The sequence below is a fragment of the Solea solea genome, chromosome 12, assembly GCF_958295425.1.
Source record: "Solea solea chromosome 12, fSolSol10.1, whole genome shotgun sequence".
NCBI lineage: Eukaryota > Metazoa > Chordata > Actinopteri > Pleuronectiformes > Soleidae > Solea > Solea solea.
The window spans coordinates 12,206,856-12,226,408 of NC_081145.1; the positions used below are offsets into that span (position 1 = coordinate 12,206,856).

Sequence of the window (19,553 nt, forward strand, 5' to 3'; positions counted from 1 at the left end):
AGTGTTTTCTGGATCAAAATAAAGGTTTAACAATAAGGCCATAATGGGCAGTCTCCTGAGAAGGAAACAGAGGAGGAAGTCATTATGTTGTCACATACTCCTCTGTTTAGAGGAAGAGGAAGTATTTAAGCCCTTTGAGTACAAGTCATAATACTATATTGCAATCTCACTTAAGTAAAAGTGTGTAAGTATTGCGGTATTATTTGCATTTTCCACTTGACATTAGATGTCTCGTGTATGAACTAGTTTTGGTATAACTGGTCTCGGTACTTCAATGAAATGAACTCCAGACTCAAGTGTCACATGCTTATTGGACACAACCATTCTGTCTGATGTGTCTCATGACTCTTGTTTTGCAGCTTGCCGTGGCCCATTTTAAATTCTAAAAATACAAGATTAATATAATTTCATTCATTTTTTATGACTTCTGAAGTACTTGGGCGCCCCACATGTTAAGAAACCTGGCCAAAATCTAACTACTGTATATATTACTATTAATCCTTACACCTTCAATGCCAGCTAATCAGCCCTCTTCCACCTCTAAACTGTTGAAACAGCCAAGACCTCTCATAAATGCCATGGATCCCATATCATTCCCATCCTCACATCCCTCCTCTGGCTCGTTAAAATTAAATATTAATTTTTAATAATGATAATTATGATTCATAATATACACTGCCCTTACATACTTTTGCACTATCCTATATTTCATAATTCTTCCAAACGCACCACCAGACCAGTCAGGTCATCCACCTTAGGCCTTCTCACAATTCCCTGCACCAATCAAAAACCAAAGGGAGATGACCATTTTTTAGTAAGAGAACCATCACAATAGGACAGGCCTCTCAAACTCAAATGACCATGGGGCCACTGAGCATTAGTCTGATTGGTGAGGGCCAGTCAAGTGAAAAAAAAGAAGCAACTATTGTGCAACATCAGCTTAAAATGATATCACAATATTCTGTCATGATATTACAGTGATGGATAAAGGTGTTTCTGTTGATATGGAACGATATATAACTCACATTAACAATGTATTTATGATGCAAAATGTATCTGTGTTTTAAAAAGTGCTATATATGTAAAGCCTTAATGACTTTTCTGACTTTGTGAATCACTGTATTATTGTGACATTGTTTTTAAAAGAAATTACAGTAGAGTACAGTGAATTTAAGAGCACCACTCTGATGAGACTTGTATGGATTGTATGATCTTAACAGGACAGGAGAGGGTTAATTAAGCAGTTCACCATGGCTGCCGCGCGGTGGAGCTGTCAACACTTTCCCTCCCACACACACACACACACACACGTAAGTCCTCGCGTAACAACAGAGTTGAGTCAGTCAGTGAGCAGACAGAAGATACGACGGTCCAACTCCCAGCGAAGTGAGTCACCCCCTCTTCAACAAGTACAGGTATGTTCCATATGTCATGTTCACATGTGTCTAACTAACTTTGAGGAATAAAATGCGACGCCACAAAGTGTAAACTTAAAGCAACGAAAAAGCTCAGTGAACAGCGAACTTACTGCTCGCAAGTTCGCTGTTCACTGAGCTTTTTCGTTTGCGGCAGACGTAAACTGGGCTCACATTTTTAGCGGTCGACAGATAAAGGTCCACTAACCGAAGAGCCTTTGTTTACACATCTTTAAATACCGAAAAGAACGAAGTCTTTTAGTCTCACTTTCGTTACAGTAGTTGTTAAATAACTTCAGAGATGTCTGCCTTCACTTTACACTGACTCCGTTTGCTGCTTTTGCTTTCACTGGACTTTAAAGTCATTAAAAGCATTTTAATAGTGGAAAACACTTTTTGTCTTTTCACAGAGGAATGGTATGTTTTTAAAACGAAAATTATTTGTGTGATATTTCACCATAATTATATGACTTATTTATTATTTCTAAGACAAATATATGTAATGGGAAAAACTGACATCTTTCAATATATTTGAATATTGGATCAAACAACTATTTGTTTCATCGAGAAAACAATTGACAGAGTCATCAAAAATCAAAAGAATCATTAATTACATTCCCAATATTTTATAGGCCAGAATGAACAGATGGAATGATTACAACAATGGGTGTCTATATGGGAAACTGATGTATATACCATCTACATTTAATCAATTTAAATAAATTACAGAAATATATATATATTTTTTTAAATATATTGTTATTATCATCATATTACTGCGGTGTCCTGTACTGATGTATTTCTGTGACTTCACTGTTAGGATTTGAAGAACTTACTTGAAACAACATTCAGTTGCCATAGTGAATGTGTTATCTTCTTCCATAACCAATATTATAGCTTTTCAGACAGAAGTTTGAAGAAAATGTCAGTAGACTCATCAATAAGTCAGTAACAGAGTTTCAGAGAGAGTGCAGTATGTGTTATATTATTTGAAAAATGCTTTGGTGCTCTTTGTTGGTTTACGAGAGGAACATCTGTTTGTATCTGTGTGTAACTTGAAAGAGGTGTCATTCTTTTTTTCACATCAAGACTAATTATTACACAGATGGTCTGATTGAGCTATGTTTAGTCATGTTCCGGCAGAATGTGCAGATGCTTCATCATTTCCTCTAAAACCAGTGGGGGATTTCACCACTTTATGTCATACGGTATAAAGTGTCTCATAGATGGGGAAAATCTCTTTCATCCCCCAGAATTCGTTGGAGCTTATCAGCTCTCCAAGCATCGACTAGACTACAGTTTTTATGTGACCCAGATAAGTGAAAATATTGAAATTAACAATAATCTGATAATAAAAATGATCAATTATACCAGCAGAAATCCTCTCGAGTGAAAGCTGCCGTGTTACTTTTTGTAAGTTGCTGTGTCGCAGTATATATGTGATGAAACTATTTCCTCATTCTTAAATTCACAATTTCTTAGTGTAGATAATGAGTTACACAAATGAATAAATGACATCAATACAGATGTCAGGAGGATCCTGGCACGACATCAAGAGCTTTAGTATCAGGATGATGTAGACAGGTTGATGGCAGCATGATGTCCTCACAGACATGTAAATCAGTTGTATGTGATAATAGCCAGGTTATACATGGATGTCCACAGTACAGCATGGCTCAGTCCATTACAGGCGCCATCTGCCACTAATCCTGTCTTCATAATCATCGCAGTGCTGCCTTCATTTTACAGTCATCAAACACTCATTTGTGAAATAGTGATCACACCTTTGTCTAATCACGGTGAGGGAAGTGGGCTGTAAGAAGGGAAAAATGGCTGCGTGAGGTCATAGAGTTTGGAAAGTTCAGATGAGTCATCATTTCCCCTTTTCTCAGGGCAAGCTGGGTTTTTTCTGCTCTTTTTTTTTTTTTTTACCATGACCTCAAGCCTCCCCTGGTCTTTTCTTCTCCTGCCCCAATTCAAATAAACTGCATTGTCTCTTGATTTCAGCTGCAGTCTGAATACCACTGTAGCTCAGTTATATACACAGTTAACAATGGCGCTGTGTCTCGGAGCTGCTGTTTGGCTTTGCTTTCAATTTCCATTGCACTTTTTCAGTCTTTATTTTCATTTTGGAAGAGAGTTGTCATTCACCTTCAGGGACTCCACTACAGTTAGGCAGAGGTAGCAGAACTTTAAAATAACCACACACAACTCTCTGCTCCATGTATGAGCTTGTATGTGCATCCTGCAAAAATGATTTGACTCATGATTTGACTGTAGGCTATTTATGGTTTGGTTCAACTTCTCTTCTATCCTCCCTATCCTCAACCAGCCGACTGCCTTAAACAAATAAGCCTGGACCTGCTAGCCCGTTTAATTTGCTGCTCAGAAAAGATCCTGTGAAGCATTGTTAGGAATTGTTTTCACATGGACAGGGCTTGGTCAACAAACAATGGTAGTCATAACTAAGCCTTTCTAATCTGCACTGCTGTTCACCATCCAGACCATCAATCTGTGCTGTGCTGTGTGGCATGAATTTGTGCTGTGTAAACATGAATTTTATTAGTATTTAGGTTGCTTAGTTCATATAATAGTCAAGTATAGGTCATTATAAAATTAACCTCAGCTGTGCTTTAGTTATCTTTCTGTGGAGATTGCAGAGAAATACATCTTTTTTTAATCCGCTTTTGCATTTACTCTGCTACTTACTACTCTATAGTTTAGACAAAGAGAATGAGGAGTTTTTATTAATAAACTCTAACAATACATGATCATAAATGCAATATAGTTGTGGGAAAAAAAGCATTAAGTAAGCACCATGGCAGTAGTTGCTGTGATCTTTGAAGATTAAAGTTGTGTTTAAACAACTTAAATCTTCTCTCTTTGTGGCTCATACATGCAAGTATCTCTGTTTTGTGAATGCTCTCACTTGCCTGTAATATCTCTATTTGTTGTTTTTACAGTCTTCTAGAAGCACAACCATGGGGAAAGGATGCATTACGGTCATCAAGTATTTTCTGTTCCTCTTCAACCTCCTCTTCTTTGTAAGTAGTCCAGATTCTTGTCATTTTCAACATAAATTTCATACAACATCAATTTACTTTGTCAGTAATAGTTTTGCTTTGCCCAGCATAGGTAGGTATGACATGTAGAGTCTGGAAAAAAAATCCATTCTTTTGCATACATCCAGTATAAATCGTACTTCCCACTGTATGTATACATACCAACATGCAGTATATAAACGTATAAGAATTGTATTGTACAATGTAATATAAACACACCAGTCTGCAGTACATGTGCTACAGTGCAGAGATGGAGTCAGGACACTCTGTTGCACCAAGCAAAAATATTAATGCCACTATATATACTCCTGCAGGACACTCTTGCCTTTCAGGTTTTTATTTGAATAAGTCCTTATTTAAACAGCACCAGAGATTAGATGAGATACATGGGAAAATGTTGCTGTGAATTTACATGATGCGAGAGCCTTTACTCATCACATCACATTTGACTCCTTTTTCACATTGGCCACAGCATAAAGTCCACCGGTTGATAAAACCCCAGACACCTAAAACTGACCGAGAGGATGTCCAGACCTTTCCACTGAGTGTGTGGCTGTAAACCTGACACAGACCTTTTGATGTAAATGCTCAACTGGTGTCTAAGAGGAAGCATGTGTGTCCGTGTCAGTGTTTGTCCATGTGGACACATTGCACCAGGGGAGGCCAGTGGAAGCCAGGAAGTGGTGGGCTAATGATGGCTGCCGGGAGTTCAACAGGCTCTCTAAATGAACAGCATTCAGCATTCAAGGCTCTAATTGCTGTTGTTGGGCTGATGTAGAGGCCATGTAACAAGGGGGAAGTTAGTGAATCAACAAAGCCTCTCATCTATAAATATTGGCCCACCACTATAAGTCCTGAGCCTCATAACCTCATTGAAGGCCCACACTCTCAAAACTGACTGGAGTGACTGTGGTCAACTGGCAGGTCAAGGGTTTGATTTGGTTCAATTGATGCTCATGTGTCCCTGAGCAAGACACTTAACCCCATATTGCTCCTGGCAATGTGTGAATGGCTGTATGAATGCGTGATCGAATGGGTAATAGTAGTGTGTAGTGTAAGGCAGCTTTTTTTGTCATTATGTTCTTTGTATTTCAGAGGTTGTTCATTCTTTTATAACAATATAGAGAATAAGACGAGCCTATAGCTGAGATGTTCAAAGAAATGGGGAGGAGAGAAACAGCTTGGCATCTGGTACACAGGGAGTTGTCTTTGTGGGATGTTTTCAGTCTTCTCAAATAACCACAATGGCTGGTTATATTTCAGTTCTCCTCTGAAGGAAATAGTCTGCATGTGGTAAATATTTTCTCTGGCCTTGTGAACACATATTGGAAGAGATTGATATAATGTACCTATTGTACTGTATTGTGGTATGAGTCTGGCCTGCAGGTGTTTATATATATAAATCTTCATTTTCACTCTTACTTGGGTGGTTCCTCTTTGTCTAGATTAAAACAAACTTGTTTTCAATAGCATAGATTATAAATGTAATGGTAATGAAGAACAAGTCAGTTTAGGTAAGGCTTTTGAGGACTGCTGTGATATAAAGTGGTCATCAAGACTAGAAATTCACTATATAAATACGGACCATTTACCATTAAGGTACAAAAGATTAAGTTGATCAATTTTAGAAGCTCTCAGATGCTTCGGACAAAATGTTCCAGTGTAGATTAGACTATTCCTTTGATTTTGGATAGTCTTCAGTGATTTAATGCTTAATTAACATGAGTGGATATTAATTTGGATAAAGGTCAGTAAAGTGACCTCTTTCTCTCTGTATCTGCTGTAAGAGAGAGAGAGAGAGAGAATGGAAGACAACGGGACAGAGAGTAGAGTTATTATCTGATTAATCCCAGATGTGATAGACCAAAAAAGCTAAAATATAGCTCACGGTTTAAGGCATACCAACACAGATTCTTTGTTTTACTTTCACAGGAGATTTGTTGCCTGATTCCTGCCTGACTGTGTACATTTCTTCTCCACAGATCTCTGGAGCCTTGATCATGGGCTTTGGCCTGTGGGTTCTCTTGGATAATCAGAGCTTCATTGCTGTTCTGCGTAAGTACTGCAACACTCACACACTCCCGCTGTCCTGCTGTCACGTCCTTTAGCGATAACACTTGTCTGTTATCACTTGTGCTGAACGTAAACGGACATTCAGCACTTTTGACCCGGTTATTTTTAGCTAGCAGTGGAAGCTGTGCTTTTCAAATCCTTAAACACCAGACCTACTCCTGTGCAGTTAAGGTGATTCCAAAGGAACCAAGAAAGGTTGTTTACAACAAATGAAAACTGTGACTCAGAAAAACGACTTCCCTAGCCACTCAAACGCTGCCCTGTAGACAAACAACACACACATGGGAGGTGGCAGGCTGTTGATTATTAAGGCATTCGAGTTGTTTCATCTTATGCTGGACGACTGGCGCTTTAATTCCCCACAGTTTCCACAGAGTTGTACTTTGAACTTGCCTTTTCTCTCAGTTCTCCAGATGGTAGAGTCGCACAGATAGACTCTCCCTCCCTCACAGATGTTGTCACAGGGCTAATGCATAGTTAGAAAAACACCTAGCGTCGAAATAGCAACGCTTTAAGTTATCAGTTTTGTCATCCACAACAAGGTGTCTCACTGAGGTTATTAACCTAAAGAAGCTTAAGAAACGTTATGAAACCCAGCTCAAGCCTCCGCCTAAAAAGAAGAGAGAACGGAGGATGGAAACTCTTTGTTGCCATAAATCTTGTTATAAATTCTTTCAGTGTATTCGTCCCAGATGTAGAACTGCTGAGCAGAGCCGTGAAGTTTCTCCAAGTTTGTAGAAAAATATTTCCTTTAGTTTATTTTACTTTTACTTTATTAACTTTGTACTTGATGGAAGTCAAATGCTCTGTTTCCACTCTCCTTTGGGAGATATACTTAATGAAGTGGGTCAAAGAGCTAAGATCACTCTTTTCCATTCAGATCAATCTCATATTTGTTTATAATTATAACCTGCACTACTATGCCTGTATTAACGGACTATCAGGTTCACTTCTCTTAAGGACGCTATTTAACAAAATCTGCGCCACCTTTTTCAGGTTAAAATGGTTGGATATACCTTTGTAAATATATCAAAAAAAAAATTCTCTGTTTTATATCAATAAACTGAATGTATTTTGGATTTAGACCAATAATGAAACAAGGAAGCCCCATTTGTTAGGGAAAAGCAGCACTGAAGAAAAGTATCTGTTGTTTTGAATACTGAGTCTGGAAATCTGGAGTTATGACTAAGACCAGAACTGACCTTGTGTCTTGAACAGGTCAGGGTGAGTCCTATTTTCCTATTTCAGCTCTCGAGGTCAGGAATCCAAGGTCATCATTGTGCTGAGTCTTCTTATGTCCAGACAGGCATTCAAAACACAAAGACAGTACAGTATCCATCTTCCCTGCCAGCTCCAGTCTATTGTTACAATAATCCAGCTGTTACTCCAGAGATAGCAGAGATCCTGATTCACTGATACCCCGAGGATATCCCTTCCTACTGTATGTGGGCCGTGATGACCTTCTCCCCCCCCGTGTCCATAGATTTCTAACCTTGGTGGAAATATCTTAGCACTCTGTAAAAGAACAGAAATCAAAGCTGCACACAGCGCCTGTTTATTGTGTCACTGTTGTCCAAAGAAAATGTAACCATTGCCTGACCATAAACATGATCTCTGTGCTTTTGCTCACCATTCTTTTTGAGTGATATTGTTAGATGCCTCTGCAGCTGTCTGACTTCAAGCAGCGGAACCTAAAAGGCCACCATCCCCTAAATACTGTAACACTACACTTGTATCACTTAATTTCTTGATGTCTTTAGTTTATCTCAATGGCACATTCCAAAACACTGCTTGCCTTATATTTAAACGAAAGCCTTGAAAGCCTGAATGTATACTGCAGATTAATTCAGAAACCTTTCCATAGACTTTAGCTAAGAGAAGACAACTCATATGAAACAATTCTTCGTTCAATCAGTCATAATATCAACCATGGCTTTTCTGTAGCTGTATATGTGCTACATTATCGTTGCATGTTTATGGACAACAGGCATCTCTCCACCCTCAGCAGTTTTCTCAAAGGCCTCTTTAAATGGAAAGTTCCATGGAAACCACCCCAGGACCTTTTTTTAGAAAGAGACCTTAATGGAAATGTGCCATAGTACATGACAGAGCAGCACCACATGCTGACTTCAGGAGAAGTGTATGTTTTAGTACCACCACAGAAGAACACAGATGTTAGCGTTACAGCTGGGAACATGTCAAGTACAGTATCTATGGCTCTACTTAAATCCACCTTGAGGCGGGCTTGAAGGGAAACACTTTTTTGAGTTTTACAAGATTTTAATTTCAAGAGTGTAGGCTACAAACTGCTCCCGGGGTGTAAAAGTCAAGCATATTGTGTTTTTACATCAATCCAAAGAGTTGACATATTGCTAAATATAACATGTTGCGATATTAGAAAAACTGCTCGGAGTGGTTGTTATAGCAGAGAATTGTTTTCAGGCCACATGAGTGTTGCAAAACATTCTGTCTTGTTCCAGGGTGTATGTTTTTCCTGGAACAAGTGCTTATTGGGTTACAGGCTAACCAAACAGAAACATTTATCTCAGTTTTAGTTCCCACATATAATTATAGAATACTAGTTTATCATCGTCATGGGATATTTCACAGGTGCAGTGATGATTTTTTTAATCTTTTCACCCTTTATATGTTTGTCACTGTTTTCTTTCTGTCGCAATTATATATAATAGTCTTCGTGCCTCTAACCACAGTAATCTCTTGCAGAAAGTTGGTTTGCTTTGGTTTGGCAGCAATCAACAAGAATGACGTGCAGTTCAAATTTATCACTCAGGCTCTTGATTGTTGCCAGTTACTGATGTGCATCTTATGCATCACCAAAAATGTGATTTGTTGTTGTTGGTTTAAAAAAAAAAAAAAAAAAAACTCTAGACAATAACACACACCATCTTTACATTGATATGCTGCTTTTTCAGACACTGCTTGGATGTGTGGATGTGTGTGTGTGTGTGTGTGTGTGTATATTTGAGTGACCAAAATAACATGCTTTAACAGAGTGCTGGATATAGAACATTCAGTGTGCTGGTCTGCCTCCCTTTAAATAATAGCCTGTAGCCACATAAACACTCTACATATGTTGGCCTAAGAACGTTTAGCTTTCAGCTACTCCCAAACCACCACAGCTCTGGTAACCCATGTAGTCAGCCATGTACATGCATGCAATGACTTCTTTCTCCAAGCCTTTGTGCTCGCGCATGTCATGCTCATAGTCAAATATGTTTCATAAAAGAGTAAATAAAATCAAATTCACTGACATGAAACAGAAAACCACTGCATCTATTCAAAAGCTTCAGCTTTAGTAGCAATTAGCACAAACAATTACTGAAATGTTGAATACATCGACACAGTGTGCTAGTATAAATAACAGCAATCTGGTACCTTGTGTGTGTCATTTGAGCTAGCTTAGCTATCTTAGGTTTTCACCGGCAGTTCACTTTGTGGTTAACGCATTGTACTTTGGTGTGATCGACACAGGTTTGACTCCCACTTTAGACTTTTTTATTTATTGTATTCAGTCTGTAACTTACTGCCTAGCCCTGTTTTTTTACCCCCTTGAGTTAAAAATACTGGTGCGCTTAAAATGCCAAAACCACCCATAGTTAAATTTCAGTTGGCGGACAGGTTGTTTTTCCCCTGCACAAGGGTTTTGTGGAGTTTTTCCTCACTCAGTGTGAGGGTCTAAGGATAGAGGATGTTGCTTGCTGTGTAGACTGTAAAGCCCTTCGAGGCAAACTGTGTTGTGATGTTCGGTTATACAATTAAAATTTAAATGAATTGATTAGCAGTTTGTTAATATGCATTGTGTACTTGATCTTACCAAAGTTCGGTACCACTTTGCATAACCTCAAGCAAGTGTCCATGGTTACCATCTTCTTTATTGTCAAGAGCGTGCCACCAACTGCACTGGCAAGTGTTACTGCTGGTGCTGCTGTGTCACACAGACTCAAAATGTGAAGGTGCTCATATTGATCTGAAAAGAGTCTGCACGTATCACCAGTCACATTGGTGATACGTGCAGACTGTCATCTGCTTAACTGTCAGATGATGACAGTTAAGCATGACCCAGGCCTAAGTTACAAGCAAGTTCATTCCTGCTCAGAATATAGAAAACAACACTTTTACTCACTTTAGTGGTGAATATTATAAATAGGGCATGTTGACATGTTTTTTTTCATCCATAGATTTCCTGTTGAAAAATAACACTGACATACAGTATATAAACAGTTTGCAGAAAAAAATTATTTATTACAGCCTAATCAACAGCTTATGTGAGAAGGGAATTTTGATTGATAACATTATTTGGCTACTTAGCCAACAAGCCAAGAAGCAACATTGCATTATGTTGGCAGAGCAGTGATGGAGGAGCTGCTGTGTCTGCCAGCCTTTTCATAAAATGGATGGGACTGAGTTTTCCGAATGCCTTGGCTGGTTTAGTTCACTTGGAATAGAACTCTTTGGGAACTGTAGCCATTTCACAGTGCTAATATTCTGTCTTTTTCTGCATTCTGAGCTCAGGCTCTTTGGAGCTCCTCCAGCCCAGATAACGCAGCCATGTTATGGCTCCAGTATATCTCCTTTCCAAACTCTCATTTCAAAACCAGCCCCTCCTGCATCTCTCCCGCTCTACATACCAAAGAGGGAACTCAATTAATCTTGCCACACATTGAATTGTCTTGGTCCAACTCTCTCTGGTGGCCTAATAAATAATGTTTGTGGGAAAAAAGCATGAGAATACACTGAATTCAGAGAAGTAGACAGTTTGGTTTGTGAAGAATTTGTGGCCTGCTTTAAACATCAGTGTTAAAATATATTTTCATGTGCTGCGTTTTTTTTTTAATCAAGAAAAAAACATCTGACTTGTGTTTTGTCGTCAGCAATTTGTTGAATTTAACTAAAAACACTTTTGTAGCAGGTGTGCTGTCCATGTAGGTTTCAGTGGAGAGTTAAACTATTCCTGTGTTTTTATTATTGTCTGTGTGTGTGTTTGTTTTCACCAGAGGAATCATCAGACACTGTGAAAGTGGCTTCATACATCCTTATCGGAGTGGGTTCATTGTCAATGGCCATGGGCTTCTTCGGCTGCATAGGAGCCGTCTATGAAATCCGATGTCTGCTGGGTCTGGTGAGAAATCACATTAACATGCTACAGTTTGGCTTCATGTAGTTATCACTCTTACATACTAGCTTTAAACAAAGTGTGCATCAGGAACTTGTTTCATTTATGACCACACAGGAAACTCTCTGGCAGAAAGATAAACTGTTGTTAAAGCTCAGTTTACCTTTTCTCTTTACAACTAAGTCAAACCTACAGAAATAAAATCCCATAAAATAATATAGCTTTGTTTTTCCGTCCATCTTAGTTACAGGACCTACCAACCGCAATGTAATTAATTTAAAGTTAGTACCTTTAAAGTATTCAACTCTTATTCTTACTTAAATGCACCTGCTCAAAATGCCAACCTTCATGAAGAACAACTGATATATTATTGCTGACAGCAAAGCCCCTCAGTGTTTCTGTGTATGCGTGGACTGAGTGCTCACAGCATGTGTGGCTAAGGGGAGGAGACATCACAGGAATAAAGCTGCCACTGAGATGTGGGGGTACAACAAGAGAGGGGATGAGTGCATGAACTCTACAGTGTTAAACCTGCTAGGAGTTAACTGCTGTGACCTATTTCTCCCAGTGACAGTGGTGACCAGCTGGCACTAGACTGCCCATCAGGCACGCACACATACACACATACACACATACACACAAAGTGAGGACACATATAATACTGTGAAAGCATGCAATCCCTTGTAATAATGTAGCACATAACAAGGACTTTACCACCTTGATACCAAGATGATGTGATGAACTTGTTAACCAGTTGTTGTGAAGATTACCATTATTTTGGGGTTGAACTGTTTATGGCTCCCTGAAATTTAAGTCCAGTACACAATCTCTAGTTTTTGTTTATTCTTGTCTGTTTTTGCAGCTAAATTATTTACTATGTTCACAGGCAAATTGTGCAAACTAAGTTTGTGTGCAGTTTGAAAAGGGTTAGGGTGGTTTTCAGGGACCATTTTTATGCAAAAATGCACATTAGGAGGTGTACAAGGTATACAAAACAGCTGATTATCACAAAATTACACCTTTTCCTTTGCTTTTTAAATAAATAATATCAGGTGGTGTTGTTTTTAAAACTTTGCAATTGAAATTTTATTATACTCTCATTTCTTTTCATATCATATCTCTCTCTCCTACACAGTACTTCACCTGCCTCCTGCTCATCCTCATCGCCCAAGTCACCGCTGGAGTCCTCATTTACTTCCAAAGAGAGCCGGTAAATACCAGTGTGCTTTATCAACCTTATTTGCTCTGTTCCATTCTTTCTCACTTTCACATACAGTATGTTAGTGTTTTCCTTTTTGTTCTCTCCTAATCTGGCTGTCTTCCACCCTTCTTACCCTTTCACCACCCTTCCTTTCGCTGGTACAGCTGGAGCCTAATGGGTGTTTGTGCTTCCCCCCCCCCATCGTAGCTGCATGTAGGTCATAGCTAAATCTTTTAGTCAGCCCCTGCATCCTGTGGTTAAACAGTTTCACAGCTCAACAGATGGAAAATGGATAGGTGCAGGTTTGTGAACGATGTGACTTCAGGTGGTGGTAGATAGTGAGATGAAGGAGGTGGCTCTAACACTTTGTTCTTATTCTTTTTGTTTGTTTGGTTTTTTTGCTCGTGTGAGAGAGAGTCTCAGAAAATATACGACAATCAGCGGGAATAATTTTAACTTTCCTCTATTTTTTTGCTGACATATCATTTATCAAATTGCTCAAAACAGTGATTAAACCAGTGCTAATTCAAGCATTTAATGATATGTGTTTGTGACTGTGCATTTAGGAATGTTTGTGTAGTCAAACACACCAACCCCTGTGACTGGTTTCATGCTCGGCTGACTTTTGCCTCCCCTGACATAAATAAGGCCTTTTCAAGGATGAAACCCCTTGTCGGATAGATTGAAGTTGTCGTTGCCATTTCAACTGTTTGACATCCCGCATGTGTTTGTGTGTATACACGTGTATTTGTGTGTTGGTCTTTAGCCTCTGACAGCCTCAGTGCTCCCTGTGCTTAAGTCTCACCACAGGGCAGGGTGGTGCCCTTTTGTAGAAGAGGGAGAGGCTCTCACTCGTCTTGAGCTCTGAAGCTACAGCGCCACTACTGTTTTGTGGTCTCGCTCACATAAACAGAGTCATGCTCCTGCTAAGCTATATTTGTGCCATGTTTCAGTACAGCACAGTTTTTCACAGAGCCATACCACCCAAGGTGTTGGGCCCTAACACACTTCAAATTTAGCAGTTGCAAGTGTGCTGTGGAAAACATTTTTTTCTTTCTTTCTTCCATGCATCAAAAATGGATTTTTGTGTGAGCACTTTTTTAGTGTGAATTGTAATAATGAGCGCGCACACACACACACATTTATGTGCATGTGTGAAGCATTTGTGACTTGCAAACTTGACATTGTTTCATTGTTTGTTTGTTTTTTTTTCCAACTTTATTTATAATTTTTCCATATCAAAAGTATTTATACAAGCATTTATTACATAAGTTGGTAACCCTGCCCCCCACCCCCCACCCCCCATCCGACATTGTTTCATTGTTGACATGCTTTCTTCTCATTTCTAGTTAAAACATGAGATGTCCAACATCATAAAAGGTATGATGATCAACTACACCGGCACAAACAAGACCACGGAGCACACTTGGGACCTCATTCAGAGAAGTGTAAGTCACTCGTCAACCCTGTGTGAATACAGTGCTGACAAAAAATGAACTGTTTTAATAGTCAAATTGCTTTAAAATAAATAAAGATAAATAAATGAATCGTTTAGCAGGGGAAATTCCTTCTCTGCATATAACCCATCCTCTACTAGAAACATTCCTAGAATTAGAAGCAGTGGGCGGCGCCTGGGGGGGCAATGCTCAGGGCTATCCCAGCCCTTTTTGTGACCAAGTGGGGGCTCAAACCGGCAACATTCTTTTACCATTCACAGGGAATGGTAAAAAATTAAAACATAATTTTTCCACAAGTCGCACATGACTATTGCAATTGCAATACAGCATGACTGCTAGTCTGTAGATTTGTTCATGTCTTTGCCATCTACGATGCGGAATACTGCTTCTCAGGCCAGGGAGAACCTTTGAAAATAATGACCGAGTGAGTGGCAACTGCCTCATTGACTGGTCATAACTGAGCTGTTATAAAAAGCTCCATTAACACCTTCACCTCATCACTGGTCTCATAATAGGAGGAGTTGTTCTGGGGGGTTTTCACAATTGTTTTGTCTTGCTAAAAGAACGTTCTGAATCTAAGCCAAATACTGCAGAGGAGTGAATCAGCTTCCTGTGTACACCTGCACACTCATACCTAGTGTATGTAAACAGTCAGTTTTCAGTTGTGTTTTGATGTAGATTATGTTAGATACAGAGCTGAAATGATTGGCTGAATGCAGAGTTCATCCATTTCAAATGAAATGTAGTAATATCAACTAAAGCATGTAACTTTTTTTTTTTCTTTTTTTTTAATTAAAACTTTATCGATACAAATAAAATCTATTAACTTCCACCTTTTTGGTCTGGTTTATCTCATCATGATTAGAGATTAAATGAGAAAACTTTGTGATTAAGTGCCTCATTAAACTAAAGTGCCTTGTGGAAATTAAAAGATCTGAAGCAAGCAGGAGTCAGATTGCTCCACAGTCTGACTGCGTTTTCCTCCTCTCCTCTGCCAAACCACTGGTCTTTCTGGAAACAGCAGCAAATAAAAGACTGATTTCAGACATCACAATGGAAATAAACATTTTCTTAGGCACATTTCTAGATTTTCCCTCATGTTATTTATTCTATCATCTCATCTTTCACTGTGTGCCGTTTCCCTGTGACCTTTTTTCACTTGTGTCTCTCTTTCACGTCACCAGATGAAGTGTTGTGGATGGTCTGGTCCAGGAAACTGGTCTGAGAACGTTTGGATCAGGAACAGTTCGAGGAACCTCTACCCGTGTTCCTGTCGTAATATAGAGCTGCCTGGCACAGCGGTAGAGGAAGTTGGCCTGTGTGAGCACACGTCCACACAACTGCCCGTCTATGAAACGGTACAGAACACTTCTGAGAATCTGTTGGAAATGATTTTGAAAGTCAAGCTGTTTATCCACATCACTTCATTACTCTTATCTCAGTATCAAGGTCTGTGTGACTACATGAGAGCATACGGTGTGTTTATGATCTTGTGTCAAAGCCTTGGTGCCTCCTCGCTTCATAAAGTATTTTAGGCACCATATGAATCTGCCTGCTGAATTACCGTTTTCCTTCACTTTAAGTGTTTGAATTGTAATTGCTCAGCCTTGATTTTATAATTCAAACATGTTGCAAGTATTTTTGCTTTTATTAATCACTAAACAATGGCAAGTCAAACACATGTCAATGCATTTTAATCTTGTTTTGACTTTCAGTTTCTTTCTCTTTTACTGTTATTTACTGCCTGTATGTGCTGTAAATGCTGCAGTGCCTCAACATAAAATCATAAAAGTATCAAATAGAGAAAGCATTTGCAGTAAATGCACGTAGACACAGTTAGTGCAGTTGAAATTCTAAATCCACACCTGAGAGTCTGTATTAAATACTTTACAGCTTCTCTGAGGTCTGTCTAAATGTAGACATGTTTTATCTTTACGTCCAGAACAAAGTCAGTGTTCCTTGAGGAGTGTGAACAATGCTACGGCACGCCTGCTTTGTTCTGATAGACCTCGCACTGTTACTCATTACATCAGTCAAAGACTGGTGTTGTGTAACATGGTGTCAGCTCAGTGTGGCACTGCGGCTGCAGCTAATCAGCACGGTGACCACTGACAGCTGAGGTGTGTTGTGTTATTTACTTTGTGATTTGTCAAATAAAGGAAGCCTCTAGCATTTTGTTGTTTGGTCTACGAGGTTCAGGGACTTAACTCAGTCGACGGTTTTTCCTCAGCTCAGCTAAGCCTGTGTTATTCTTCTCCTCACCAACTCGGTCCAAAGTCAACAGTGGTGTTTTGAAAGGGAGCTGTGTTCATGTCCGGCTGGGATCACGTAGCCATTCATGTCTCCTCACATTGCTTCCTCCCCTCCTTCCATGTCTTCCTCTGGCTTATGTTCTCTCTTTTTCTCCATCTCTTGTTCTTTCCTTCAGGGCTGTGCATCCAGCGTGGAGAAGTGGCTCGTGGACAACTGTGGGGTTATTTTGGGAATGTGCGTCTCTGTGGCAGTCGTGGAGGTACAGCATTCATCCCTCTCTTTTACACTTGTCTCTTGATACGGTAGTGATCGTCCGTACTCTGCATGAATGATTCAATATCCAATCCAACTTTATTTGTAAAGCACTTTAAAACAACCACAGTGAACCAAAGTGCTGATATCGGCTTAATGGTGGCATCGTTACAGATGAAAGACAAAACTGAGTAACACACAAATACACAGAAGGAAATCATTTAATGTCAATATATATGCCAGATAATCCAAAATGTAGAAGATTCTTTACGGACCGAACATACACATACATTTTACAAATCTGCAGCGAAACATTATATTGATGTGTATTGAACCATAGTGTCATACACATGAACTGAATATGTTTAGTTTTTTGTGTCAGTCTGACAAACAAGCTTTTTGAAAACATCACCCTTTTAGGTTAATGTAAGTGCTTTTTTATTTTTATCATTTTGCATTTCATCGAGAAAACTGTGTTGGGAGAATAGGAATTGTGACGCAGTACAGATGCTTTTATTGTAAATGTGTTGAGTTGAATCTCTGATAACTAAGGTTATGACTCCTTTTCCCCCAGCTCCTCGGGATGATTCTCTCCATGTGTCTGTGCAAGAGTGTGGTCCAGGAGGATTATACCAAAGTACCAAAATACTGAGCTGAAAACATACTCAGCTTCACACCATGCACAGATGGGCGGACTCTTTCCTTCTCACCCTCTCCCCTTGTCTCACATTCTTATGCACACACACAAAAGAAGACAGCTGTCTCCCCCATTTGAGCTTCTCCTGCCTTGACATTTGTGCATTTTTCTCACGCGTCTTGTGTCACACACACACACACACACACACAAATGCACACACGTATCAATCGGACTTCACACACTTGTTGGACCCAAGTTGTCTTATCAATTGTGTTTGCGAAGGAAACATTTGTAAAGCCTGAGAATTTTACACTTTGATACTATGCAAGTGTTCATTGGTGTTTTGTTTTGTTTTTCCCTCGGCTGACCTCATAGAAGCACTTCATGTAGTAGTAGAAAGAGCACTTTAGTGTCATGTAGTGGGGCTGAGAGCTGAAGTATCCTCTGACTCCGCGGCAGAGAGAGAGAGAACAAGGGGAAGGAGAGGGAGGTGGGGCTTATGGGTGTATGTGTGGTAGATGCTCTTTAGGATTAATGCCACTCTGTGATCCTGCAGCTGATTTTTCTGGAGCAGAGGGTGGAGGAGAGGCCCAGGGCAGGGCTGCTGTGGTGGAGGGTTTTTGGCTTCTCTCATCAGGTCCTTAATATTAACCTTCGTTTTCGTCCACCTCCTCCTCCTCCTCCTCCGTCCTGGTATCCATCATCTGTTATCGTCCCTAACCACATCTCTTGTCTTCCTTTCGGGTGTGTCTGACAGCCAGCAGCTTTCCAAAATGACTAGTTTTGCATGAAGTAAGTGTGTGTGTATGATGTGCTGAGTGAGTTTTTTTATTTCCTTTTGTTCTTTTTTTATATTCTCATGTCATCAGATTTTTTACGACTGTATGTGTGACTTTTGGTAAGGGATTGTGGCACTTCGGTGCTCGGTCAGTGTTTTCTATGGGAAGGCTGTCACCCACATACTCTTTTTTTAAGTGGTATTGTTCTTGGTTTCCTCCTGATTGCTGATGATGTGCAGAATGTGGCTGCTGTAGCAGCTCGTCAGCACTATTTTGGCCTGAATCCGATCTATTTGAAGCCCGAGAGTGAATCTGTCTTCACCTGCAACAATATTTTCATTTCTTTAAATATGACATTCGTTTGCAAACAATCTACCACAGCAAGTAATCTGTCTGTATTTTCAAAAACTGACAAAATGAACCGTTTTTGACCAATCTTATTTTATTACCGTCTGACAATAGTCAGGTTTCTGTTCACTACAGGATTTTTTTTGTTTTCATTATAGTAAGGCAAAAGCAAGCAAAGTGATTTCATATTTTCAGACGCTGCTAAGACCAGAGAATTACAGATCATCAGCTCATGTTCTTGCTGAAAATGTTTCATATGTTTTACATATGTATTCTCCATCTCGTCGCCTAAGTCATTCCGTTTCATTTCATTTTAAACACCCTACCATGGCTGAAGTTTCTCGTGCCTTGTGAGAAGACATTTCAAATCATGTTCACAATGCTGAAAGAACATACAACGCAAGAGAAAGAGAAAGTGTGGAGTCGGTCTCTGCTAATAAAATTAGCCTCCCTTATGTGACCTGCCAAATTGATAGATTAATTTAACTTAATAAGAGATGAAGGTTTTTTTTTTGTATTATTGTGTGTTTAAATTTTTCTACACTTTTACATAAAATAAATTATCTTTGTTCAGTAGAAAAAAATATTCGTGGATCTGTAAGCCATGATCAAGATATTGTGTACCTGTATTTACTATTGAGAACTATTAAAGTTAAATCTAGTTGACACAGTTGAATGCCTCTTAAATGTCACCTCTTTATCCCATAATACTGTACATATTTGACTGTTTGTGCTGATCGTTTCGGTCTCTTGTCAGGTTTTGTACCAAAAGCATCCAGAAGATGGCGGTATATGCTCATCAGTGTTTCTGGCTGAGGCAGATGCGTATTTGGATGAGATGAACTTAATCAGTGTTTCTGTTTCAAATAGAAGACGTGTTATAAATGGAATTCTGTTTTTTGATAGCTTGATTTGTAAAAGCTGCAGGTTTAATTATCAGCT

The 19,553-nt window shown here is 39.3% G+C and overlaps 1 protein-coding gene across 1 annotated transcript; it reads left to right on the forward strand.

Annotated features, from left to right (window-relative positions):
• The first annotated feature begins 1,291 nt into the window (after positions 1 to 1,291).
• cd82b (CD82 molecule b) lies at positions 1,292 to 19,277 on the forward strand. The gene is made up of 9 exons (XM_058646502.1): positions 1,292 to 1,415; positions 4,379 to 4,459; positions 6,460 to 6,532; positions 11,566 to 11,690; positions 12,820 to 12,894; positions 14,235 to 14,333; positions 15,527 to 15,700; positions 16,771 to 16,854; positions 17,422 to 19,277. Exons 2-9 carry the CDS (start codon positions 4,397 to 4,399, stop codon positions 17,497 to 17,499), a joined length of 771 nt encoding a protein of 256 aa, XP_058502485.1. The 5' UTR covers positions 1,292 to 1,415; positions 4,379 to 4,396; the 3' UTR covers positions 17,500 to 19,277.
• The last annotated feature ends 276 nt before the right edge of the window (positions 19,278 to 19,553 follow it).